This window comes from Drosophila takahashii, chromosome 2R, assembly GCF_030179915.1.
Source record: "Drosophila takahashii strain IR98-3 E-12201 chromosome 2R, DtakHiC1v2, whole genome shotgun sequence".
In the NCBI taxonomy this organism is placed as follows: domain Eukaryota; kingdom Metazoa; phylum Arthropoda; class Insecta; order Diptera; family Drosophilidae; genus Drosophila; species Drosophila takahashii.
In genome coordinates, this window is record NC_091679.1 from 23,841,282 (window position 1) to 23,868,693 (window position 27,412).

The 27,412-nt window shown below is 39.6% G+C and overlaps 1 protein-coding gene across 5 annotated transcripts; it reads left to right on the forward strand.

Annotated features, from left to right (window-relative positions):
- Positions 1 to 27: 27 nt before the first annotated feature.
- sqa (spaghetti-squash activator) lies at positions 28 to 27,371 on the forward strand. 5 transcript variants are annotated; one of them, XM_070212370.1, is made up of 10 exons: positions 28 to 142; positions 3,290 to 3,569; positions 18,013 to 18,103; positions 18,182 to 18,385; positions 20,637 to 20,874; positions 20,941 to 21,044; positions 21,513 to 21,665; positions 21,748 to 22,039; positions 24,499 to 24,676; positions 25,922 to 27,371. In XM_070212370.1, exons 2-10 carry the CDS (start codon positions 3,536 to 3,538, stop codon positions 27,199 to 27,201), a joined length of 2,574 nt encoding a protein of 857 aa, XP_070068471.1. In that variant the 5' UTR covers positions 28 to 142; positions 3,290 to 3,535; the 3' UTR covers positions 27,202 to 27,371. The 5 variants fall into 5 exon arrangements, with proteins under 5 accessions (XP_070068471.1, XP_017012549.3, XP_017012551.3 ...); XM_070212368.1 differs by lacking the exons at positions 28 to 142; positions 3,290 to 3,569 and adding exons at positions 14,876 to 15,331; positions 16,928 to 17,418; XM_017157060.3 differs by lacking the exon at positions 28 to 142 and having other exon boundaries at positions 2,533 to 3,569.
- The last annotated feature ends 41 nt before the right edge of the window (positions 27,372 to 27,412 follow it).

The following is a 27,412-nucleotide window of genomic DNA, read 5'->3' on the forward strand; positions in this document are numbered from 1 at the left end:
AATTGGAAAATATTTTCAAACATACCGAAACAGTTGAGCGTGCAATGAGAGAGAGTGGAGTCGACTTGTGACGAGCGCCAGAATTTGTCAATTTTCCAAAATATCACATGAACTGGGAATTCGCAATGATATGTAAACATTTGTAAGGTGAAAAGTTTTCTGCGCAACAAAAAATGTCAGTGCAAGAAAGGCAAACAGGCAAAACAATAGCTGTATCGGAACAGCTAAACAATTTGGTGCGCCCCAAACAACCAACAGAAGTTGTAGAGCTGCAAAAAAATCATTTCCCAATAACGGTGGTCCTTTCACCTGGTCGGCAGAGTGCGAAAGCGGAAGCAAAACCAACACCAAGCACAACAACAAAATTGAACAACATAAACTACAGTGACAACGACATGCAAAACAACAACCAATCAACTAAATTGTAGTAAAAAGTTTTCGTTATCGTGTAAAGAAGTTCCTTTTCCCTTTTGTCAAAGATTAGAATACACTTAAAAGGACCAGAAAATCGTTTAAATCTCCTTTGAAAAAACTTCAGACATACTGTTTTTATTTAAGGTAAAAATAAAATTTCACGATAGTGTTTTAAAAAACAGCGTTTTTTAGAGATATTATCAAATATCGTAAATTTAAAAAAAAATCATTTTACTTAATTTTAAATTTGTACTTACGGAAGTATACTGATAGTAATACAACTCTTCGGCAGAGCAGTTTTCAAAACAAAACGTGCCTGCATCGCAATTTTCGATCGGAGGGAAAAAATCGGGGGAGCGACCGCCAGCTGCGTTTAGCGCATTTAAGGGATTTGCATTATTCAAAGCGCAGCCAAAGGCGGAAGCCCGTGACGTAAAAGCCGGTCGAATTTGGGCCCCAAACCAATTTTTGGCCAACATCCCCTGGTCACTTGGCCGTGTGCAAATCAAAACGCAGCTTAGTTCGCCAGCCAGTCTGTTTGTCTTGGACTCTGGCCGAAACCTTTAAAGTCCGGCAGCCTGGAGTGGTCATCCGTGGGATGCTGATGGTATGCCATGGCGTGGGGGTGGGGATGGGATTGGAGGAGTTCCGAGAACACGTTTCCCAACCACACACCGTTGTCTGGGCACGTTCGCATCAAGTGGCTCGACCTGGCAGGGGTTTTGTTTATTTGCCTTTGCTTTTGCTGCTGGCGAAGGCGACTGACCGAATCGGCGGGAGTGGAGTGGATATGGCGTATATGTGGATCCCACATCCAACTGGGAAGTGGAAAGTGGGAAGTTCTATGGCTGCAGCTGCAGCTGCCAACTGCTCGTATACGTAATTTTATGGCCAAGGCTTCGGTTTGCTCGCTTGCCGCTCAGCCGTTGTTATTGTTTATAAGGCAGGCGGGCAGCGGACCACTAGCACTCTTAAAGCGATTTAAGTTCCCCACTCCCACCCCATGCACATACCAATTAAACAGACAGTCAGCCCAGAAAACACACTGGGAAAAATATATACTAACAAATGATATGCATTCAAATATAATGAAATCATCCGAAAATTATTTATTTTAATTTAACAAAAGGTATTATTACTAGAAAATATGCAAGGTTTTTACTGGAAATAAGCTAAATTACAGTTTTAAGTTAAAGCTACTGTGTCAGTAAATAATATTTATTTAATATATAGAAATATTAAACACGCAAAATAGTGGTAATTTGCCCATTGTGTACACACAAAAAAAATTGTGCATTCAAATCGATATGCGCATGGTAAATGTATGGTATTGCATACCAATATCTACTCTCTCTCTTTTTCGAAACAGAGCGAAATAGCGCTTAAAGTTACATGATTGGGAGGGAGAAGGAATGGCTTGTTGTTTAAATTTCGAGCATATCGAATTGAGGTGCCGGCATATCAATTCAAAATTGATGCCACATAAAGTCAAATCGATCATCGTTTCATATCAAGTTTTTTTCTTTGGGTGTAGGTGCTCTCTTCATCTATTTATATTTGACTTAATGTGTGACCATGACGCATGGCCTTTTATTCCCCCATCGCCGCTGTCGTCGTGTCCGGCCGTTGGGCTTTCTTCCGTTTGATAAGATACGACGAAAGTCTACGGCTACGGGGTACTCACTGGTAACCCATATAAATATAGACGAGCGTAATTTAATAATGGGGCTAGATAATTACCCGCTTTGCCATTATTTATAGTTCACACTTGTAGAAGATATAATGAGAATTTATGCACTGTTTCGGGAATGTTTAGTGGGCGATTTGGCTAGATTGTGGAATGCCAGAGATTATGGAATTCCAACTAATTTGTTGGTTCAGATGCCGCGAGATTGAAATGCCAGTGATTTCTATTTGGGTTTATTACAATCCAAAAGCTACACAAACTACGGAAATGATTTGAGTTTCTTTTCAAATCATTCTTAATTTTAGATCAGTACTCAGCTACTTGGAATGTTCTCACAATTTTAGATAATGAATAAATTTATTTACACTTGATAAAGCATTTTTATTTCCCCTAATATTTTATAATTCATTTTAGTAACTTGTTCTGTCATCGAGAGGGATTATAAGATTTTCTGTTTAATATGCATGTAGCCAAGATTTTAGTCTGCCCAAAGAAGATAAAACAAGAGGGATTTTAAACGGCAACAAGTTGCGAAAAATTGACAAACTGGGAATAGGAAGCATACAATACTACATAGCACCCATATATATTCACAAATATAAAAGCGCACACTAGTGTCGGATTTTGTTGTTCTGTTGCCAAAAAGAAAATCGGAAAACTGTAGAAAATGTGCTAAACGACATCGGGAAAATAATTTCATTCGCGTACAAAAACAAGCCGCAAAATGAGCGACAAGCCGAAAAGAGCGGAGCATACAAATTGCTCTGCAATTTATTTTTATACGAAACGAAACAGACAAACGCCAATACAAATAGGAGTGTATATACGCGGCTGAGGTTTGCCCCCTATATTTGTGCCTGTGTTTGTTTATTTATAGACACGTATACGAGAGAGTCGATCGACCATTTCTCTCAGTGCGGCAGTTATCAGCCGAAAGCACATTTATAACCACAAAGGAACACACATACGCCGTATTGGCAAAAGGCAGAAACAGCAGCGAAAACAGCTCAAATCAAATAATGTGGGGCCAGGCCAAAACAGTTTGAGGCAAAACGCTCGCTCGCGATGACACAATAGCAAAATAGTGGCGCTGGTGAACGAATTTTGCGCTAATATCAAGCATACGCAACGTGGTGTGCGGCCGACCAGCTATAAATAAAGAATCGTTCTTTTGTGCCATTTTTTAAGTGCGCAAAACCAAAAAATTTCGAATTTCGTTCAATAAGTGAAGTGAAGATAACACGCAAAATGTTGAGTGAAGAATAATTATAGATGCCATTAAATATTGTGTAAAAAAAAAATAATAAAAAACAAACAGCAAACGTCAAACGTCAAGCAATAGGTTAAAAAAAATTGTGTGGAAAGTTTGGTTCTACCAGCAGCTGCGCAACGGGTCAACCTTTGCGGGAAATCGGCGTTAAGCAACGCAGCAACATGATCTATATAGATGACTCAGAGCCGGAAGGTGGTAAGTCTACAAATTGCTGCAAAAATCCAAAAAACCCGATAAGGGATCGCGTTTTGCAGTGTGCGTGTTGTGTATCACCAGTGATAAGGGTTATCTATACACAGATATTCTACATAGAAATATTGCCCTGATAAATGTCCCAAACAGCGATGTGTAATTAATGTATATTCCTTGCCAAAAGATTAAACCGATAACTCTTTCCGTTGCCTCTTTCTAAAAATCCCCTAAGCCAAACTGCAAATAGACAAATCAAATCAACACAAATCTATGGCTTAACAGCTGTTTTCGATCCCTCTCTTTTTTTGGCCATCGAAGTTATCAGCAGTTAACTACGCTTTAATAAAGGGCCAAAACAATAAACATTTTCGGCCCATGATACTGATGCCGATGCAAAACATTAACTTTTATGCACAGATAAAAAACAAACCGTACACAACTGCAGAATGGATCTGGCGAAATCAAGCTGTGAATGGTGGAAACAAATGCTTAAACGATTTAGAGCCGCTTCCCAGGGGCAGTGGGCTTTTAAAAATACATGAATTTCAATAAAATACGGCTATGAATGTTGGAAAAGCGGAAAAGTGGGGGCGTGCCGAAAAAAGGGGCCCAGATAAGGCGCACTGTGATCAGGAAACATTTGCGACGCCGTTTCCATTGTCAGAAACGATAAATTTAACGTATAAAACAAAAGAGGACCCAATATATATACATTTTTTTCCTCTCGCATTAAAGCTGAAATGAAAGCCAAAAGGAAGAGCAGACGATGAAGGATAAATGTCACACCCGATGAACGTTGCAAAAACTGTGGTAACTGTATCTACAGTGGTTTAGGCAGCCAAAGACAAAGGCAAGTCGAAAACCCCAAACTTCCAAAGGGAAAAAGGAAGTGTCAAGTAGTTTTGCCAGCAGGAAATGGTTAAGGGGTGTCTTTGGGGTGGAGGAAAATCCTCGTAGCATGAAAAATGTCGAGCGTCGGGCAATTCCAAAAATGAAAAGAACCCAGAACAGAAAAATGCTTCGAAAAGAACGCGTAACACGAGGAAGCAGAAAGGGAAGCACCCACAGAGACCTCCTGATTTAGTGCCATCCAATTCCCAGTGCCGGCCCAGGAAAAAGGGTTACACATCTCGCTTTGCCAGCCTGCTTTCCCAGGCAGTTTTTCCCAAATTGGCAAATAACAGCAAACGGAAATACTTGTCTACCTGCGGCAAAGGTGGCAACCTGACCGATTGGTCGACCTTTTTTCCCGGCCACTTCTCACCTTTCCGTGTGCAGGTGTATCTTCGGTTTGTCTCAGCTGAATTATGTGCTAATGGCACATAAGCCGATTTCTCAATTTCCTTTCCCCAGTTTGTCTGGCCAATTAAGGAAAATCTTTGGAAAAAAGACACTTTAATCGGAGAGGAAATGAAAAAAGCATTTACAGCGGAAATTGCCAAACCGCAGGGAAAAACCAAACACGAGTATTTTTAATAAAAATATTTTTATGTTTTTCCACATTTTGTTTACATAAACTCCAGTCAAATAAATCAAACAAGCAGTTCCTATTATATTTTAAATGTAGTTCGTTTTTATTTCCCACCTTATATTGTTTGCTCTGAAGGCAGAGAAAGCACGCCGATATTGTGTAAATATTTAAACAAGAAATCTGCATAAAAATGCTGGCTATCGCCTGATTGTGGCGTCATTAGATGGAGGAAATATACATATTTCTGTATAAAGAAGATTTCTGCTGCATACAGTGAGGATTTATACGAAAAGAAAAATATACCAATTTGTATTGATAAATAACGTGTGTATTTTGGTTTGAATAAACATTTAAACAAAAGTCTAAAGAAAAATTTCGAAACTAAGAATATTAGATAAATCATGTTTTTTTTAACATGAATTAATATTATATTAATATTTGCTTCTCTGAAATGCTAAAGAATTCTAGCCCTCTCTCCTAACAAATTAAAGAGATGTTCATTTTAGGGAGGACTCTCGGTGGGTGGAAATCATTTCTCATTTCTTTTTTACGCCGCTGCTAACCGAAAATATTCAAAAATAAATTTGTATCTTGCTTTGGATTTTTCGTACTGCGCTGCCAAGGTGAATGTAAAGCAAACAAGCAAAACCAAAGGAATCTCTCACTGGCCGTCTTAAAAGTTACTCGCCCCGCAACACGAATCCGTCCGATTTTCCCCCAGAGAGACGGACGTATATATAGATCTAGTTGCTTATATATAATTGAGATAAATTTATTTTACGTCGCATTTCATGTTGAAGGTCGTTCGTTGATATTCACTTCAGTTGACGTTGCGAATTCCTCGACTCTGCCTCATCGCGGGGTCTCTGTACTCTACTTTCTACGCTCGGGGTTTTTAATGAGATTTGGCCAAAAATTGATCATTTATCTGGTTGTCAAGTAATTATGTAAATATTTCACGTTTCCTGATTTCTTTAGCCCGATACTTGGCTCTTGGCTTTATTGTTTCGTGTGTTTTTGGCCTGTAACCAAAATGTCAGAATTTATGTTTGCCTCCACTGCGACTAAAAGCGACTATTTATTAACCCGTCTGGGCGAAGCCAAATTAAAAAACATTTAATTTGCATATATCTGGGGACTATAACAATTTATAGAATATTTAATTTAGCCCCCAAGACATTTCGGCAACAATTCCTACAAACCGATTGCAAGAACCCCATAAAATGGAGCAGCTTTAAATGTGTTGTTTTGGAAACCATGTCCAAAATCCATTTTTGTTCCCGCCGCTCGCCTGCAATGTTGTTTAAATTTTTAATGCGAAAGTATCTCCGGCAGTTTGTCTGGGACGCAGCTGCAGGTGGAATGCAGTATTAAAAATGCAAACAGGGGCATAGAGTGCATATATGTACGAGTTTGTGTGATTATGAAGCATACGCCATGTGGTGCAGATGCAAGAGCAGCAATGCCGCATGCTAAACAAATTAAAATTGCAATTTAATGTATTGGCAGACAGACAGCCAGGAAGCCCTGTTAAGATTGCATTTGCCAAATGCAAAACTAAACAAACAACTGTCGAGTGGAGTGGGGATCTGCTGGTTGCAACTCAATTTGCATGTAGACACTTCGCGCCCCAAAATGACAAACGGAAATTTCCATAATGCCAAACAGTTTTACCCAGAACCCAGAACCGAACCACAATCGAAAACAACCCCACCATCAGCCCAAATGCCAACTGCAAATGTTATTCGGGCTAAGGACACTGCTCGCATCCAGCGAAAATAATCAAAATTATGTAAATGCTCTCTCGGTGCCCCGAAAACCGTATGTTTTTATTTATTAGCAGCCTTGCATTCCGCCTTTGCATGCCAGGCAGGTCATTTCATTTCATTCATTTGCATTCCACGTAGTCAACATCATTTTCGTTTTGTAATTTCCCAGGTTGCTGATTTATGGGGCACAGCTACATTCCACTAGGACATTCATTATCTAGCCAACTCGTCACAGTATCCCCGGCTAATCAAATGTTGGAAATCATTTTATTGCGTATGCGTATCATGGCTCTTTAGTTTTCATCATGTTTTCACAATGTTACAGAATTACCCTGTATTATTTCGATATTTAATTGTGGACCAGCGCCAGTTGGTATTTAAAACGCAATAACTCGTTGAGTATTTCACACAATCCCATCCAATATCCGCGTATCTGCTCGGTAATCGCCGTTATGTGGCCAAACAGATCGTTAATTCAGAGCGCCTATCCCATTCCGACAGAAATTAAATTAAAGCCCATAAACTGTAACGGCCAAGAGTAATGCGTTGGTTAGCTGCAACCGAGATGCTCATTCTGTGCGTTCGAGTATCCTTAGTCGTCCTCGAAGGCTGATAGACTGATGGGGCACTTTCGATCCTTTGCCCTCTCGGAAGCTGTCTTGTCAATCGACATCCTTTGGGGAGTGACTGAAATGCAATTGGAACTTGGCTCTGCCATTTGCTAGGATAATTTGTGAAGTCGGTTGAGGTCACAAACGTGCTTTAAATAATGTTTTAAAACTGCTCCACACATAAAAAAAACACGACGGGATTAAATCGATATGCGTATGTATATGCAATACTTATAAAATTGATATTGAGTAATATAATTTTGCAAAATCTCTCCCTCGGATATTTTCTGACTTCGAAAAAAAAAGTAAGAAGCAATATGACGACTTAAATTACGTGAGTGGGAGCGACAAGAACAAATTCCAAATAGAGCGCTTAAAGTTAAAGTGAGTGGACCATTGCTTACATATCGAGCATATCAAACTGAGATGCCGCATATCAATTCAAAATGTATACTTTATAATATCAAATTGATCAAGGATTTTTGTGTGTAGAATTAATATTAGGCACAACACTTGGTTAAAGATATTATAACTTAGATAATTATCTAGTTATAAAAAGTGTCCTATTATAATTATAGAATAAGAGACATATCAAGTAATTCTTGTTTTTTTATGTGATAAGACCGTCATTAATTGTTTTATGAAAGAGTTGTCTTACCTTATCATATAGAATTGTCAGATTTTTCCTTGCCTAAATTGGTATATTTGGTTAAATAAATAAATTGCACTTTAAGAATGTTTTTTAAGTATTGATATTTAACCCAATAAAATAATATATAGGATTTTAAAAATGTTTATTAACTATTCTTTGATATTTTCTTAAAATTACTAGATTGATACCTTTTTAATCGCTCCGATAGTACTAAATGTTTTTCCCATATTTAAACCTTCTTGCTTAAGCCATAAAACTGGTACTTAAATCGTCTGCCGAACACGTCATTGGCTGCCGGTCACTGAATATTTGAGGACTAGCAGCGAGCGTATTGTATAAATAACCTCAACACCATTAAATTGTCAAACGTGCCACAGTGGGTGTCTATCTGTCCCTGTATCTGTGTGGGTGCTTGTGTAGGTGTGAGTGTGGCTTTGAGTGAGTGGGTTGTGCCCACGTAGCTTCCAAGTGCAAACTTTATTTAGAGATGTCAAACTGTCGCTCAGCCAGGACACAGATACAACTGCAGATACAGATACATTGTACAGGAGCAGGTCCGTTGCCTTTGCAGTTCTACGTGTCAGCACATTGTGGATGTGTAAAAAACCAACGTACAGAGGAAAAAAATGGCAAATCACTTGACGATCATGTACAATAATATACTTTGGCGTAAGTCAACTGAACTTTTTAACAAAAAATATTGCCAACTCAATGGAGACATTTTTTTTTAACACCCAAATGCTCAAGAATTCGTGTTTTCGGAAAAGTCAATGTTGTAAAATCTGATTTGATATAACAAACCTTTAAGAACCCACCATCGGATATCAAATCCGATTGATTTTCTCCAGGTGTACAAGTGAAGAGTCCAGGATGGACAGTCGAGCAGTAAATAAAGCGTTAAATTTTAACAAATTGTTGGCAGAAGCGCGTGCGAACATGCACCATGTGGCCGTCATTGAATCGATGACCTTTCAATTACCTCGCTGTTTTTCCCGATTCCGATCCAAAACCGACCCGATTCGCACTAAAAACCTGCATCTTGATTAATTGTTTTGTTTGTTGCGCGTTAATTGATTTATCTTGCTGATGCCGCAACTAATTCACAGAGCTGGCAAATTATTTATGGGCAGGCACACGCCTCCCCATATATCGTATTTTCAGACATGTGTAAGCGGCACTTCCACTTCCGGTTGGCATGGCGGCATTTTTAGCCCGCTTTGTGCACTCTGCACTTTACAGTTGTTATTCAATTATGCCCCCAAACAAATGCAATTCGATTTGAGTGCAAATATGTGTTCGCACACAGCTCGGCATATCTGCAATTCCCCCTTTGGGTTTTTCGAAGCAGCCGCAGACTTCGCTCTCCGTCTTTGATTTATGCGACCATTGGCCTACACACACTCGCAGCCAGGAAAATATATAGAAAATATATGTATAACTGTGCGAATATATCTCTTACAATGAATGCCTCTCCCCGTTTCTTTTAATTCATTTGTTTTGGCAGCTGTTTTGGCCCAAGTTTTTAAAGTATTTGTGGCCTGAGGAATTACTTTTGTGGAATGCACACTATAAATTCGTTAAATTCCACCCAAATTTCGAAACAATTTTGAAACTCTGTGAGGAAAACTGGAAGCCCAGCTGCTGCAAATGACAGCATCGTTGGCCTTTGCGCTGCACTCATAAATTAATACTCTTTGAACACTATGCCATCGAGAGCTGATAATTAACTAAGCACTAGTCGCTAACCGCCATCAGCATCATATCATTGACAAAATTTCCAGGATTTTATGCTAACGAGTTCAGCTGATGCTTTGGACCCACCGACCCTCCATTTTCACCTGCCGCGAAAAAGCCATAACTAGTTTATGACTGCCATGGTCATAGTTCTAGTAACTAGTTGTCATACAATTTTAGCAGTATGAGAATCACGTATAACGCTTCTAAAAAATAATTTAAATAAAATAGCAAAATGTTAAAATTATTTCCAACAAATAAAATGTATCCTCTCAATCTACGAGTAAATAGTTTAAAAACTATTAATGCTTGTACAAAAAAATAAAACATTTTGCATGTTAATAACACAATTTCGTTTCAGTGTGTGCTATTTTACAAACTCTAATTGAAGTAACTAAATGTTTAATGTTTTAAAATATTTATTACCTAATGCTTCGGTAGCAACTGTGGCACATACATGTACGTACAGCAGCCAAATGGAACATGGCACAGGAACAGGGGCAGCAAGTCATTTATGAGCGCTGGCACGAGGTGTCTGCGGTTGCCTCACGTCGCTCATTAAATTAATTAAACGCTGAGTTGCGGCTGCCGACGAATATGCATCGGCTTCTTTTCCTATTTGAGACATTCGCACAGCTTAGCAAGCTAACAGTTTTGAATTTTCATCGCGCGCCGCGCTCTTTTGATGCCATTTTGTTGCAGACTGGGTAGAAAGTTTTAATGAGTTCATTGCGGTGTGCATCGTTAGTCTGGCTTGAAATTGTTTTGCATTTAGAAGCGGCTGTTGCTGCAGCATTTCCCCGATTTCCCCAATTGCCCCGGCCTCCCTTGATCCCGACCATCTACCGATGACAAGGCAGAAAAAAGGGAGCTTCGGCTGGGGAAAAGCTCCAGGACAGCCCTGTGTTTATCTTTGCAGTCTGCAGTAGTCTTCATCCGATGTCCTTTGGCCCATTGTTGAACTTTGGAATTGCCTTGAAATTGCTGTGCTCATATCGATCAATTAGCAGGCATTTTATGCAGGGACAGCATTTTTAGGGGCACTTTTAAATTTAGTACTGCTGCAGTGCCCTTAAAGCGTTTCTCGCCGCTCAACTTTCGGTGATTAAAAAGGAAAACAGAATGGAAAATTCCCACACATATATACGCTGCTCGAATGGCGGCGTTGATTATAAGCGCGAAAGCTCACCCATACAGCCAGCCGGAGATTATGTGTGTGCGCCCACAAAAGCCAGCGTAATGAATGTGTAAAGGGATAGCCGAGGAGGGTGAGAAAAAGGGGAAAACCCCTCGGAAAAGCGCCACAAAGCGGTTCAAGAAGTGCCAGAGAGCCGCATCGTCACACATGGCGTATGTGTAATGTTCGAGGCGACCAATATTTAGGAGTAACTCGCTTAGTCCTTGGCTCGCAGATGACTAAATTAAATGCGAAATAAGCTGAGATGAAAATTCCAATTGAATGAGACTGGTAATGGGATACGAAAATAAAAAAGGGAGCACGACACATGCATACAAATTTCTAATGCTAATTTCATTGTCACAAAACTGGTGAGAGCCAGCGAAAATTAAATGAAATAAAATAAAATTGCATCAGCAAGCAAATTGGCAGTGAGGAGGAGCCAAAAGTGACATCCCATTTCCTCAGAGACTTTGGCATAAATTTTGAATGGCAATTGCCCAATTAAAGTGTGCCGCAAAAGTATGCAGCATAAACCGAGAATTGCCGAGGAAAAGCTGGGAAAATGTGAAAATACTTGGCACTGCATTAGAGCAGAGAGCTTTACGGCGGGGAAACGCCGCTCAAGGTCCCCACACACCCACACTGATTATTACTTTTCATTTTCCATAACGATTTTCATTTTTCTCTCGCTTTTCGCAAATGCAAAAAAAGGAGGAAAATAACAGGAGGCACCGGGCGTTGTCGCAGCGGATTTACGCTTGGCGTGCATGAAAAAAATGATGAAGATGAATTGCCCTTGTTGAGATACTGCCGAAACATTCGATATAGATATGCACGAGGATTAATCTGAATAAATATGTATTGTATGTAGGGAGAATAAATGGATACATGGTATTGATTTGTCTCCTGTCAACTGTGCCCTGTTCGCTGTCCTAAAAGCATTTGTTTAAAAAGAGAAAACGTGGGCTTAATTCCGCAAGTTTCACTTGTCATTTATCATTTATTGAATTCGTTATCGGCGAACATTTTGCAAATCTAACGTGTCCACTCAAATGAAAGAAATAAATTGTGTCCCAGAGTTTCTAATCAGATCAGCACTGATCGGACTTGAGATGTTTAAATAAAGGTTGAGTTACCAAGAATAAAAACCTAATCAGGCGTACTATAAAAATCCTTATGCATAAGAAAGCGAAAATTGGTTTAAGGCAACCTTTTGCCTATAATAAATCACTAAAACTTATTAGAGATATCTAGTTTTATGCAATTTTGAAATCACACATAAAATGTTTAAGAATTTTTCAAGTTACGAATATGCCATTCGGATTAGGCGTTGCATTATAGTCAGACTGACACTAAGTGTGAATACTCATAGGCCTCTCATTCTGCTTTGCATTTATGCATGACCATTTATTGAAAGCAGCGTGTGTGTGTGTGGAAAGCCTCTGTAATAACCAATTGGAAATGGCACCGTAGTCACAGTTGAGGCGAATTCTTGCCATTTTTTAATTCTCCGACCACACACTTTCAGCCACGTTCTGTCATTTCATTCCATTCTCATTCCTTCTACGGTATAGCCCGGGCACTTAGGCTGATTAAAATGCACAGACATCCCACAGCATCAGCAGCAACAATAACCAGGAAAGTATCTACTGACAACGGCAGGAGCCCGATTGCAACAGTTTTCGCCATCAGTTAGCAAAACATGTAAAATCAACTATGTAAACTGTGTAGCCTGGTCAAAAATATAGAAAAATCGGATAATGAAGGGAATATGCACTAAATCAAAATTAAAGTTTGGTAAATAACACATCTGTTTTAGCTGAATTTTTGCTAACAACTAATTGTGTTAGCCAGCAAACAAGAAACTCAGATTTAACAATTTAAATGTTTTTATATTTTTATTTATCTTTTTCCAATAAAAAAATTTATAAATAAACTAGTTATCGAAAAAACTTGTGCAATTTATTGCAACTGAGGTTTTATTCAACTTTGAGAGATGCAATGAAATGTTACTTTAAATCAGCGGTCGGCAGCGTCCTATTAAGTGAGCATAGGAAATTGTTCTGCTCGAGCGCTGCCTCCACGTATACTGTAGAACAGCGGTCTGCGCACACACACTGTTAAGCCGCCCCGTACATTTTACTAACACAAATATAAAACAAAATGTAATTGTATGAGTGTGCCGACCGCTGCTTTAAATCATAGTTTTCTAATTCTTAACAGTGAAAATTGCCGCATTTAAGTACTCTTTCTGACTTATAACTTTATAATAATTTTACGTAAAATAATGTTCTGATGCTAACTTGTAAGCTGTTTAAAAATTAAGAAAAATAATGCATGTGGTAAGATAAAATGTAAGGCTTAAAGTTTTGTCATCAAAGCAAAACCTTAGAAAGCCAAAAGTTAAATGCAAAGCTTATAATAGTGAGACTAAAATCTTCTTTGCTCTGAATATAGCAAGTGACTTAACTCAGCAAACAAATAGCATAATTCTGTGTGATCTTTGTGCCGGCTTCCTGGCAGCATAAAATATACATATTACTTATGTATATGCATTTTACCGTCTGGCCTTGCTATTAAATGCTCGGCATACTTGGGCGGATTGCTTTGGTCGCGTAAAAAAGTGTTATTAAAAGCGAATGAAAACAATGAGAAAGTGCCTGCAAGACTCTCGTGTTTGCGTAACTTTGGTTTATATATTAAAATGCCGACGTCTGGCTTGCGGTTATTTTTTCCAGCTTTTTTGTGGCTATGTAATGTGTGGCACATTGACATCCATGGTTTGATGTGCAACAGTTTGCATTTGTTGTACAACACATTTTCCACTGCTAAAACTCACGTGCCCTTAAATTGTGTTATTAAAAAAATTTCATTAAGCACATTACACAATTTTTATGACAGCAACAAATTGCAGCATCAAATCGATGAGCGGAAAAGTCGGGGGAAAACATTTTTCGCTTCCGCCGAGGATAAGGTTCGTTTGGATTTTATTTTTTAATCTGAAAGTCAAGGCAATCCTGGCAACAGTTGCCAAAATGAGCAGTGGGGGTTGAGATGCGGGTGGGATATTCCGGCAGATCCTTGACAACCGAAGGAGCAAAGGCAAATCAAAGAAAAATTTGCTGATTTTCATATCAGAAAAAATTGCCATCGTTGGCACAAAAAATCGTTCGCCATTTGCATCAGCCGCTCCAATGGCACTCTATTGAATGGGAAGTGCAAATATAGTATCTGCGACTCCCGCTCACCCATTTTTATTGATATTGTGCATAAATTAACTTTATAAAGATTTTTGAATTGAATTTGCAACGAGTTGCACTTTTGAACGCAACCCACACATTGACCCAAGTGGGCGAGGCAGACGGAGATGGGAATAAAAGAGATGGATAGAGGATATAGACGTCAGAAAAGTACTTCAGAATAAGTGATGTCTGACACAAAATTCCAACTTCAGACGAAAGCTATTTAACAGATAAAAGAGTTATTCAATAAATTATTTACTAATTGTACAATACATAAGAAGCTGATAAAATTGACAAAATGTGCTTATTTAATTAAAAGTTCGCATTTTTATACTTATCCAAAAATGTAACAGAACAATTTGATAATTAATTAAAAAATATATTTAAATCAAGGTAAAGACTTTAAATATTTTATGTCATTAGTCAAAGTTGAAAGTCATTAATTTTACTTTGATTGTTAAATTTAATATTTTCGTACTTAAAACTAATAAATAAGCAAGGGAATGAAAAACTAAGATCCAAATATTACATTTTAATATTCTTCGCTTTATTTTGTATCCATTGTGACATCGAAAATAAAAGAGGCCTGTACTTCTTATCGAATGTAATGAAAGTTACGTGGTGATATTGTGTCAATCATTCTACAATTTTCCGAATCTTTGTCAAGACAACTAGTAAGCACTAACAAAAATGTATAAACAGTTGTTAAATATATTGTGAACTTCTGACTACGTGAACATCAATATTTTTACTCAACTACCCACCCTCCTCTCCCGACAACCGGAGTATATATGCACATCTTGCAGCTTAATGGATCTGAAATTGATTTACGAAAACACTTCAAACGGCTCAAGTCCAATTTCGATTGCATTTGGTTTGTGCATTGGGGTCGTCGCCCACCCACCAATCGCAGCCACGCCCACCGTCTAGCCGAAGCATATGGGCATATCCCGACCCCTTAACCCCCCTACCACTCAAGTCCCTGGTTTTCCCTTTGGATAAGCGGTGCAGTGCAAATGCCAGGCAGAGTCGATATAAATTCATTTATTCATGAGCTCGAACCAGGAAATGAATGGGAGCTACCTGCCGCCCACTCACATCCATTTGTGAGTATGAATATGAGGCACACAAAAAAACAGGTCCTTACTTAAGTTTCATGTTTTTATTCTCATAATTGTACACCTTATCGATATAACCAATCAAACATTTTTATTTTTATAAAGTTAGAAAAGAGTATATCATTAATTTTAAATAATGTTGACAAATAATAATAATCTTAAATCTCGCCTTTGCCTATTTTTGAAGTGGTAAATAAATCATCACAAATCATCTGCAAATCCCATATTTAAATATTTTACATCAATATTTTTTTAAGTTTCACAGAGAGAATGAGTGAACGTTTGTGCATAATGTATGCCTGTCTGCGCTCATGCTGAAATTTTATGAGCGATGAAATATCTCGAATCTCGTCGCTTGTTTTCGATTCCACTTTTGTGTCTTTTGAATTGTGAGTTATGGGGCCGGGAAGTTGGCAACTTTTCACCAAAAAGTCCATTCAATGGAGGAGCCCTCTTCAATTTTCTTCTCTAATGCAAGTGTTTGGTCGCTTCTGCCGAAACTTAAATTGTGCGCATTATTGGCAGAGTGCACTCAACTGCACTCACACATGCACTCACTCACTCAGACGCTGCATGAATTTGCGCCAAAAACCGTTTAAACAAGATATGGCGAAGGGGGCGTGGCCGAAGGAGAGGCGTAAAGTCTCGGCAATTGCAGAAAATCCATGCATACATACTTATATGTATGTACAAGTGCCTCGCTGCACACAAATAGCAAAGAAAACGCTCTCACAGCCTCCATTTCTATTCACAGTAGACGCTCAACTTTCACTTTGAATTGCCAAGTTTGTGCCACTCCCACCGCCTTCATATCCCCCCAACCTCCTTCTTTCGGCTCGGAAAAGTCTTTTCCTTTGCTTCTTCGCCTCGCCTTTGATTTTAAAGATTTATCGTGTTTTCCGTAGCATACTTATGTGCGTCATTTACATATTAATGGGACAGCTGCCACGCAGATGACATCAATTCATAGGCTCTTGCTAACAACTTAACCCCTTAAATACCAAAGTTAAATCCAGAACATTTTGTACTACAAATTATGGTATATCATTCCATTTCGCATCTCTACAGGCCTATTTTTTAAGCAGCTTCGCAAAATCCCAACTAATTTTTTTTGTTATAATTTTTTTAAAGTCGGTAGGTCTTGAATACGATGTAATATTTTAAAATATTTAAGTTGCATCTAAAAGATACCATTTATTGAGGTTACTGGCCACCAATGGGCTTATCCAACAGACTGATTGACTGACTGACTTACTCAACTTTTACCATGAACCTTTGGCAGATTATCAATAATTCCAATTGCAAATTTTCGAAAACAACTGTTTCCATGCCCCACATAATCTCCCGGGATTACTGTGGTCGAATGTCAAGTTGAAGCTCTTGTGCGTAATGGGAAAAATATGAAAAATCGAGCACAGTTTGGTGTCCACCCAGAGACCCTTGAAAAACCCGACGGCCACATATATATACACCCATATTTGTCACAATATTCCCACTCGTCACTGTTGTCGTCCCCATTTCATATCGTTGCGTTGCACAAATTCAATTGAATCAACTCATTTTTATTTGTTTGGCAACTTGTAGACATACACAACGGCCAACGAGAGCAACAACGAATCAAATTTTGAAAAGGGTTTCCTCTGAATACAACAGGAAAACTTGTGCGCAATATGTCCTGCGAAATATGTGACAAGCACAAACTGTTGTTGAGCAGTCGGTGGAGAAGGACTGGTCCCATAATAGCCGATATTAAATGCACTCCGAACTGGGCCCTGGAACTGGACAATGGGAATGATTGAAATGCCATATTGCCAAAGGAGCACTCTTAACCATGTTGCACTGCGTAGCTCCGGGGAGCATTTGTTGTTCTTTATTTCTGTCCAGGAACAGGAAATCTAATCAAATCACACAGTTGAGGTCTTAATCAGACCGAAACATTTCCGACCATATAACCCACCTATGGCTTCCCAATTCCCAATTTATGGCAGCCAACCGATATGCCGATAAGGGAGTGCAATGGAATTATGGACTGATGAAATGCCAAAATGAAGCCAAGTGTGCTTGGCATTCAAGAAGTACGAAGGGGTATAGTGGAAGTGTTTGATTAGATATCGGTGCACCGATGAGTATACCCCAATATGTCATGCCTGTTGTTTACACCGTGAGGCTTAAAAGTAAACAAAGCTGACCTTGAAATTCACAAATGCAGATTTAGGGTAGAGTTTTATTTTTTAGACGTTATTGTCATTCTATGCAGGAACCGAAAATATCAGTTTTTTTAAGGTCTTTTAAAATGAATTATGAATCGAAATAGATATAATTTTCTTAGAAACGAGGAAATTTTTTAATTCATTTTATTGATTTATGCAAAAAACCTTTATCATGTGACTATAAACTGACTGACAAAGGCCTCTATGAATCTCTCACAGAACAACAATTATTTTACTTGTCAGAAAATAATATTTAATAAATAAAGTCCTGACCAATATTTTTAGAACGACTCTTAAATATATTTCAACCGGAGTAATAAGGGGTAATACAAATTTGATTGAATAAAGGAGAAATACCTATTTAATATTTCAATTTCCAATTAAGCCATTTAGAAAATATTATTACTGAACTGTTTTATGGCCCCAACTTAATTCCTCCAATTTCCTCTGATTTTGCAGTTCTGGAACCGGCGTTTCCCATGCGCGATGTGAACATAAATCGGAACGTCGATGCCCATAAACTTTACGATGTGCTGGGCGAGGTGGGACGGTGAGTATTTCTGCGGCCTGATCGTCGTACTCCCCGATGTGAGGAATCAATGTGTAATCAATATTATCCCCCGTGCAGCGGAAAATTCGGGACGGTGTACAAGTGCAGGGACAAGGCGAATGGCCTGCAGCTGGCGGCCAAATTCGTGCCGATTCCAAAGCGCGAGGACAAGCGGAACGTGGAGCGGGAGGTGGAGATTATGAATTCATTGCAGCATCACCTCATTATTCAATTGTACGCGGCATACGAATATCAGAAAATGATGTGCGTCGTCCTGGAACTGTAAGGAAGATATCAAGAGCCCCAAAGCCCATACAAATGAATGTGTTGATTTTGCTTGTCCTTGTCTCGTGGGTGTGACTCCCTTTCTATATTTCTCTATATATTTATATGCATTTTAGGGTGGATTGTGTTTGAGGACCAAAACTTATAGGCACAGAATGTACGATATGAAAGAATAATCATTTTGGAGTCAAAATGTTGACTTTAAACTAAAAAACTTTATTTAATAAATCTATAAAAAAATTAAAATAAATAAAAAAAGTTTTTTGTTTATTTCTTTACTAAAAGAAAAACAGAATACACTACTATAACTTTTAATAATTTTTGGTCACCAAATTCGAGTCACCCTTATATATCCGTTTGTAGCCCTCTATTCCACTTTTCGTTAAGTTTGTTGTCCCCTTTGTTGTTTGTCACATTGTTGCTGGGAACACAATATCTTGCAATCAGTGGGAATGTGCATAAAATGCGATTTACACGTACGCACATTATCGTAAACTAGTAAACTTTTCTGCCCCACCCAAACACAAAACACTCACACAAAGTAAGAAAGAAAAACCTTAAGCAACAGGTTTTCCCCTTTGCACACAAGCATTTATAGAAATTTACAGCAACTTTTATTTGCCTCGCGAAAGTTTCTCGCAGCTTCTTTGTTCGCAAATGAATGCTGACATGGGTTAAGGGTCTAATGGCCCATAAAAACGATTGAGGCAGGTGTTTGGGCCCACTGATTAGTCGACGGCCTTGACCCACATTCGCCGCCCAGTGGGAAAATAAAAGAAACATGAAACAATTTCGTTTTCACAGACCCGAAGACAAAGCCCCCAAAAGACTTTGTCAACTTAAATTAATTTCCAACACAACAAGGAAACTGCAGTTTGGACAACTTGTGCTGTTGTACTTGCCGCTCTTATTGTTCTTGTCGTTTCCCCCTCCCGGAGAAAAGTTAATTGTTGACTGGCATAGTTCTCCCTGGCATATTCATAACAGAATGTTCAACTACGGCCAACATATTTTCCGAAGAAGAAAATTCCTCGACGCACTTTGCACTAAGATGAGCTGGAAGCAAAATTGTTCAACTATCCTGCCTTTCAACTATTAAGTTTCCATCGACGAAAAGCCACTCAAAGGGAGTAAACAGAAATGCTAAACTCAAACAAAGTGTTAGTATTTTAACTGGATTTAAATGGCACAGCCATCATTTCGCCATAAATATTTAAACACTTTGGCAATTGTTTTGCCATTGCCATGCAAAGAGAAACTCTTTGGAATGAAAGCTTCATTGTATTTTCTTAATTGAGAGGATTTACTATTTGGGCTTTTTACTGAACACATTTTGATAAAATACAGTTTAAAGTGAATCTCATTTGGATAATGGATTTTCACAGGCAACTATTGAAATTGAAATAACTCATCTTCAATGCAGTTTTATGGCAGCGGCATTTTTCCAATTAGAAAGCATTTTAAATGCAACAGAATAATTTGGTGTCGCAACTGGAAATAGATAAGTTAAATCACGTTTTTATAGTTATGGCAAATACTTTTTTGTATAAGATATTAAAGGAGAGTATTCCGATTAGTTAGATCGACAAACTCAATTGGGATAATCAAGAAATTTGTGACAGTGTTGAAATTTTAATAGTCCATCAGCTGGATAACAATATTCCATTTCAAACGTGAAATGCACAAGGATCCAAATGCATTTTTAATTTACTCGATTTCGGGGTGAAGTGCATCAACTAACTAACAACCCAAAAAAACAGAGAAAAACTAATGCTCTGCGGCTTTTCTCCTATTTTTTCGACATTTTTCATAAGCATCTGATGGAGGAATGGAATGGGAGGGGATTCTGTATTGTGTTGTCGAAATGCGAGGCCAATCTCGGATGACATTTGTCCAAGTGTCTGAACATAATTCCCTCCGATTCTGATTCCCATTTCAATCGGCATGCTGTTAGTTGATGCCCGTCACTTGAGCGGATGGATGTTCATGGATTATCTGATTTTCGTGTTCTGGCTGAGCAATCGGTACTCTTGTAAATAACATAACTAGTTTAGGGTGGGCGGTCAGGTAAGGTAACTAAAAACGAAGCTAAAACCTATGGTAAACGAGGAGGAGAGACTAATTGAAAGGCGATAACTCTGCTAATGGTGCTTGGTTTGCATGATTTCTTTTTCGTTACTTGTTTATGACATGGCTGTATGTCGTTACTTTCAATTTATCACACTTTGTCAACACTATTTTTTCACAGCATTGAAGGTGGCGAGCTTTTTGATCGCGTTGTGGACGATGAATTCGTCCTTACCGAAAGAGTCTGCCGCGTTTTTATTCGCCAGGTGTGCGAAGCCATGGCTTTCATCCATGGCAACGGCATAGTCCATCTGGATTTGAAGCCCGAAAATATTCTGGTGCTCACACAGAAGGGCAATCGCATCAAGATTATTGACTTTGGACTAGCACGTAAATTTGATCCAGACAAGCGTCTCAGGGTGAGTGTTTCTTTAGATAAACTATTGTAAGAGCAGTTATTAATTCGTAATGAACTACTTCACTAGGTTCTCTTCGGCACACCGGAATTTGTGGCGCCAGAAGTGGTTAACTTTGACTGCATATCCTATGGAACAGATATGTGGAGTGTCGGTGTAATTTGCTATGTGCTGTAAGTTGAATATAAAAATGTAAAGAGACAATTTCTTTGAAAATTAGATAGAAAGTTATATTCCAATTTGGCTAAAAAGCTTAATTCATTTTGTTAAAATTGTAAAAATATCTGCAAGGATGGTGGTAAAATCATTTTAACCAACTCAATATTTTCGAACCATTTATGTTGTGGCCCGAGCAATTAGAAATTTAATCAAGAACCCCGCACTCATATCTTAAGGATAGGTGCTTGGGAGAAAACCAATTAAAAGTGTGTACCAGCTAAAAATGTGATAATCAAATGGGGCGGCTGTTGTATCTTCCAGCACTCCTTGGCGAATTTAATTTAGTTAATTAAGTGTTGGTTTTTGTGTTTTTATTTATTCTACTTACGCTCCTTTTACATTTCATGTTTATTGACTCTCCCACACCTCGAAAACCCACACACAATCCCACATATGATGCGATATGGTGTGGTTGGAAACAGCATCTCAGGACTGTCGCCTTTCATGGGCGAGAACGACATTGAAACAATGTCAAATGTAACCATTGCGAAATACGATTTCGAGGATGAATGCTTTAATGGCATATCCCCCGAGTGTCTGGATTTCATAGCCAAGCTGCTGGCAAAGGACCTGAGGTGGGTGTTCGGGTTCGGGCTCGGGTGCTCCCCCTAATTAGAGTCTGGTTGCTAACCCGTCTCCGGATTTCCATCTCCCCAGCACCCGGATGACAGCCGCCGAGTGCATGAAGCACAAATGGCTTCAGCAGCGGCCGGCCACCGCCGCCACTGCCACGCCCATCACAAAGGCCGCCTCCGTGGCGTCCAAGTCGCGGCTGAAGTCCGTGTCTCCGGTGACGGCTCCCTCGGAGTCCTCCGAGGACTCCACGGAAACCATCGAGGACGAGGACGACGAGGAGGAGGAGGTGCAGGTTGATGTTGAGCAGGCGAAGCAGGAGGCGCTCCAGGAGGACGAGGAGCTGGCCAAGCTCTGCAGCGCCGCCGAACTGGAGGTGAGTAATTGACCTTTTAGACCTTTGTTTTTAAAAGAGAATAGCTTTTAATAGTTTAGAGCTGACTATAATATAAGGTTTTAATTTTAGAAATAACAAAAGAAAACAGAAAAAAAATCGCCCTGAATTTTAGAAAATCGCCATACTTTTTAAGCCAAAGGCAGCTCGCCTTGCCTTTTAGAAAAAATATTTCTAAAAATTAGAAAAAAAATTTCTAAAATTTAGGGTTAGTTTTTGCAAAATTGAATAAGAAGAAGAAAAAAAAAATCGGGGAATCGGGAGTTATGCCGACTCCACCCCTCTGTCAGTGTGGGGTGTTGTTGTTGGGGTTCTCGTTTCTCAACTTATTTTTCTCTCCTCTATTTAAACATATGGATGACGTCACGATGCTTGTACACAAGCACACTTTTAATCTTAAATTGTAACTGAAATAATAACTGAAATTATTATATTATTTAATAATGATAAACATAAAAATCAAATAACTTACTATCTTGAGAAAAACATTTTGGTCGTTCGCGGGATTCGAACCCCTTACCTCACAGTTTGCAGTCAAACACTCTACTAGCTGCGCCAGGGAAGCATCACGAGAGGCGCTGTACAAAGTACATTCTCATTCTGTTCTCTTGGGTTCTAGGTTTATACTCTTATTTATCCATTATGTGTGTGTTAGCTTACCTAAATCCTTATTTATATTAAAGTATACATTTTAATGCGCCAAAAAAAAAAAAGACGCAAAAAATGTCCGCCTCGACGTGGGATCGAACACACGCTTCCGAATATAAGCGTAGAAAACAAATAATCCGTTCGCATTAGACCCCTAGGCTACCGATTGAGCCAATTTCCTAAAATATAAGGCGATTTTTTCTTAGTTTGAAAGAAAAATGTCTGAATAACAGAAAATTTTTCTAAAAGTGGATAACAAGAGGAGTTGATCTAATCAGGGTAAGTTTTTCTTATTATTTAGAAAAATATTTCTGAAAAATAGAAATATATTCTGAATTTCAAGGCGATTTTCAAAGTATGGCGATTTTCTAAAATTTAGGGCGATTTTTTTTCTGAGTGTGGTAAAAGAAATCCGAATGAACCATCAGTTATTATTGAAAAAATTAACACTATTAGGATTCCCGATCACGTTGACTAAGTGGATCTCAGCCTACCTGACGAACCGAACTCAAAGAATTGCTTTTAAAAGCACAGTCTCAAACCTTGTTCACGTGACCTCCGGTGTTCCGCAAGGGAGCCACCTTGGACCCTTACTGTTTGGAATTTTCATAAATGACTTGCCCCAAGTTGTTCTCTCTGCTCATGTTATGATGTATGCTGATGACGTAAAACTCTGTTTGCCGTTATCGAATCCCGATTCCCAGGCACTTTTGCAAGCTGATCTGAACAATCTGAATTCATGGTGCATCCAAAATTTGTTGTTTTTGAACAATTCTAAATGTAACTTTATGTCCTTTTATCGGAAGAAGCTTCTCCTAACTACATATTCTATTGGGTCGAATGAACTTGAACGCATAAATTCCGTTACAGACCTTGGAGTGTTATTCAACCACAACTTAAATTTCTCTAATCACATTGGTATCATAGTTAGTAAAGCAAAAGGCGTTTTTGCCTTTGTTAAGCGTTGGTCGAAGGAATTTGAGGACCCCTACACCACAAAACATTTATACATTTCCTTGGTTCGTCCAATTCTTGAATACTGCTCGTGTGTTTGGTCACCCCAATATACCATTTATCAGGACCTTATTGAGTCGGTACAGAAACAGTTCCTTTTGTTTGCTCTACGTGGTTTAAACTGGGAAACACATCGACACCTGCCATCGTACGTGGATAGACTGCGTCTACTTAACCTGCCCTCCCTCAAGGATCGTCGAACCTGCCATGGTGTTATGTTCCTGCACAAATTAATTACTGGACTTGTAAATTCAAGCTACCTTCTTGGTCAAATTCGTTTCTCCATTCCTGTAAGGTCTACTCGGCACTTTCGACCAATTGCCCTCGATATTTGTAAAACTAACTTTGAGTTACATGATCCATTTCGCGTTTTATGTTCGCAATATAATGAACTGTATTTTTTGATATTCTCGGAATGCTCTGTTAATTTAATTGTAACAAACATCCTAACATACCTGTCCCTGCCCCCTTCCACTTGATGTGAGTAGGGTACTATGTTTATGTTGGCAGATATTTGCTAACTTTAAATAAATAAATAAATAAATATTATTCTTTTTGCAATAGTTAGCAATATCTCCAATCTATCACTTTTTTGGTCCATAGTCGACACAGTCTAATGTATGTATAACGAAGACAAATATATCTAAATATTTATGTTAAAAGATAGATATTATAAATTCCACAATTCCCAATTATTTGACATTTTCTGCTTATCCTGGTTACTTAGACCTTTTATAGATATATCAATCGCGAAGCTAATATGGCCTGTCCTTTTGCAGAACAAAGAGCTGGATGCCACGAAGGACAACCTGAAGAACTTCATCGTGCGATGGGAGACGCACCCGAACAGTCCGTACGTGTTCGACGTGGAGGGCAATGTGATTGCGCCGCTGAGCGAGACGAGCTACCCGCATCCCCGGAGGACCCACGGCCAGGACAGCCTCTCCTCCTCTAGAGGTGAGTACGGATCCCAGCGACAGCGCGACCGACACGCCCTCATCCACGGCAAATGAGGCATCCGCATCGCATCTCAACTGCATCCTGCGACCGGATCGACTTTGTATATTACACGATTAACTTGTCAAACTAATTGTTGTTCGTAACTTGAATGTGGACCAAGCTGGCTAGCTTCCCCTCTGTCTGCACCTTGTTTTCTTTCTCTGTCTCTGTGTTAACCCCATCTCTTTTGGTAAAATCAATACTACATTTCCGGACGAGGGGCTCCAGCTTGCCAGCCAGAACTGTTGTTTATGATTAAGTAACCCTAGCATTAAGCAATGTGCCTGGCATCCTTGTAGCGGATGACCAGCTCTATTAACCACTTTGACACTGTGATAATGACAGCCATTGACAAAAAAAGAAAAAAAGAACTACTGGAAAAATATATCCAAAATATAATTGAAACACCAGCAAAATGATACTTATCTGTAGCTTCTTCGAGCCGAGAAACCGAAACCATTCCGCTCTACCCTCTCCAATCCCATTTCCAAGCCCCAATCCCACAGAATTACCCCCATCCCCAGTTCAAGTTTAGATCGACACACATATGTACTCGTATAGCCACAGTTTCTGGTCTGCCAGCCAGGTAAGCCCAACATCCAGCTCAGAATACCAATCATCTTCAGAGAACGCAGTCAAATTCCAAAGTCAGTCTCATGTTCATTTGTGATTTGTCCGACAGGGAGGATCGCTATATCTTATTAACTCCAAAAGGGTTGTTCTAAACACTTACGTGAATTAGGAAGTTTCAAATGTTTTATGAAGATTAGTAAATATTAAATGAATTTTTTAATTTTTTATAAGATTAGTTAACATAATAAAGTACCTATTTTTCTTACATAATTGCAGAAAATAATCAAAAAACTTTTGTAAAAAATGGTTATTATACAACTTTCGCATTATACAAAGAAGAATTGTATATTCTTAAAAAATTTTACATATTTAAAAGCTGTTTCTAGGCAACTGATGCCTTTGATTAACAATAAGCTTGTTTTCTGTAGAATATCACTGATTAACTATATTCATCCTAAGAGCCATTATACACAACTCTCTTAACTCATAAGCATGATCTTTCTGTGTGTAAATTACCATTTCATGTACACTAACCCGTCTGAAACCTACTTTCGGCAATAACCCCACAATCTCTATGTAAACCTAATAGATCTTCCGGAAAATCTTTCTAAGACTCTGATCCATTTCCAGTTTGTTCGCCGTCGCCCTGCGAATCGATTGCCACAATGACGGATGACGAACGAGGTGAGGATGAGGATCTACCGGAAGAGGACGAGGCCCGCAGTGCGGACATCGAGAGTCCGCACTCGGTGGCCACGCCCATCAACGAATCCCGGGAGAAACTGTTCCCGGCGGTGGCCACCTCCAGTCCAGCGACTCCCACGCCGCAGCACCTGTTTAATGAGAACTTTGACGAGTTCTCCGGCAGCCAATCCACCGCCCAGCAGCAGCGGAGTATGAAGAGCTACCTGCACACCTTCGATCGAAGGAACTCGGACACCACCTACCTCCTGGGCCGTCGGAGTTCCGGCGAGCGTGTGAACCTGGCGGATGAGATCCGAAAGCTCTCCGATCACCTGCTTATGCTGGCCGAGATCAACACCAAGCTGGGCGATGCCAACAACAATGGTAGTGGAGCAGCTCCCAATCCTCCTGCTCCTGTGGCTCCTCCTGTCGCTCCTCCAGCTGCCCCCTCTGGCAGCACTTCTAGTAAAACCTCCGAGATCAGCCAAGAAGGCAATAGGTGGACCAGCAAAACCACTTCCAGCAGCAGCTGGAACCGTCCCACATCGAGAGGAGGACTCCTTAGCCAGGCCAGCAGCACTTCCCAGAGCCAAAGTAGCTACGATGATGGCCAGGGCAAGACTAAGGTCAGTTCGCTCTCCGTGAGATTACAGCAGTCCATCGAGGAAACACCAAAATTAAGCAATGGCAACAGCTCTTCGTCCCAATCCTTAATGCAATCCCAGCGCAAGGCCACGGTTCAGACCATGAGCAGTTCCAATGCCAAGAGCTTTATCAGCCAACATGTACAAAGGACCAGCACCACCTCCTCGAAGGTGGTCTCCAGCACCAGCAACCAAGTCTTCTCCAGCGCCAGCAACCCAATCTCCACCAGCGCCAGCAGCGAATCAGCCAGCAGTCGACGAGCCAAGTTCCGGATAAACCAAATGAGCCGGGATGTGCCCGTTGGGCTGCCAGACACCCATCAGACCGTGAATCTGGAGGAGGCGGCCAACACCACCAAGGACTGTCTGCTCCACCTGCTGGAGAAGTACAACGAGACCCGCATCCGCAATCCGGTGGGTCGTCACCAGAGCATCAGTGTCGATTGGCATGTCAGCGACAACCTGGAGTACCGCTCCATGAGCTCCATCAATGCCTTCTTCCAGCGGCACAACCCCAATGGCGGTGGCCACAACGTCCGGCACATTCAGGCCCAATTGGAGGAGAAGGCGGCGGGGAAGTAGGTGACCAGCTCCCTAGTCCACTGTATATATCCGATATATATATTTGTATGTAGAGAACAGATCAGCTAAATGGAACCTAGGTAAAACTACAAAACGTCGAATGAAACAAATTAATATTTATGTACTTGATGTAAGCAATAAATCAAATTAAATTATTAAATAAAATTGAACATATTATTTCTTCTTGCTTTTCGAGATCGTTCTCAAGAAT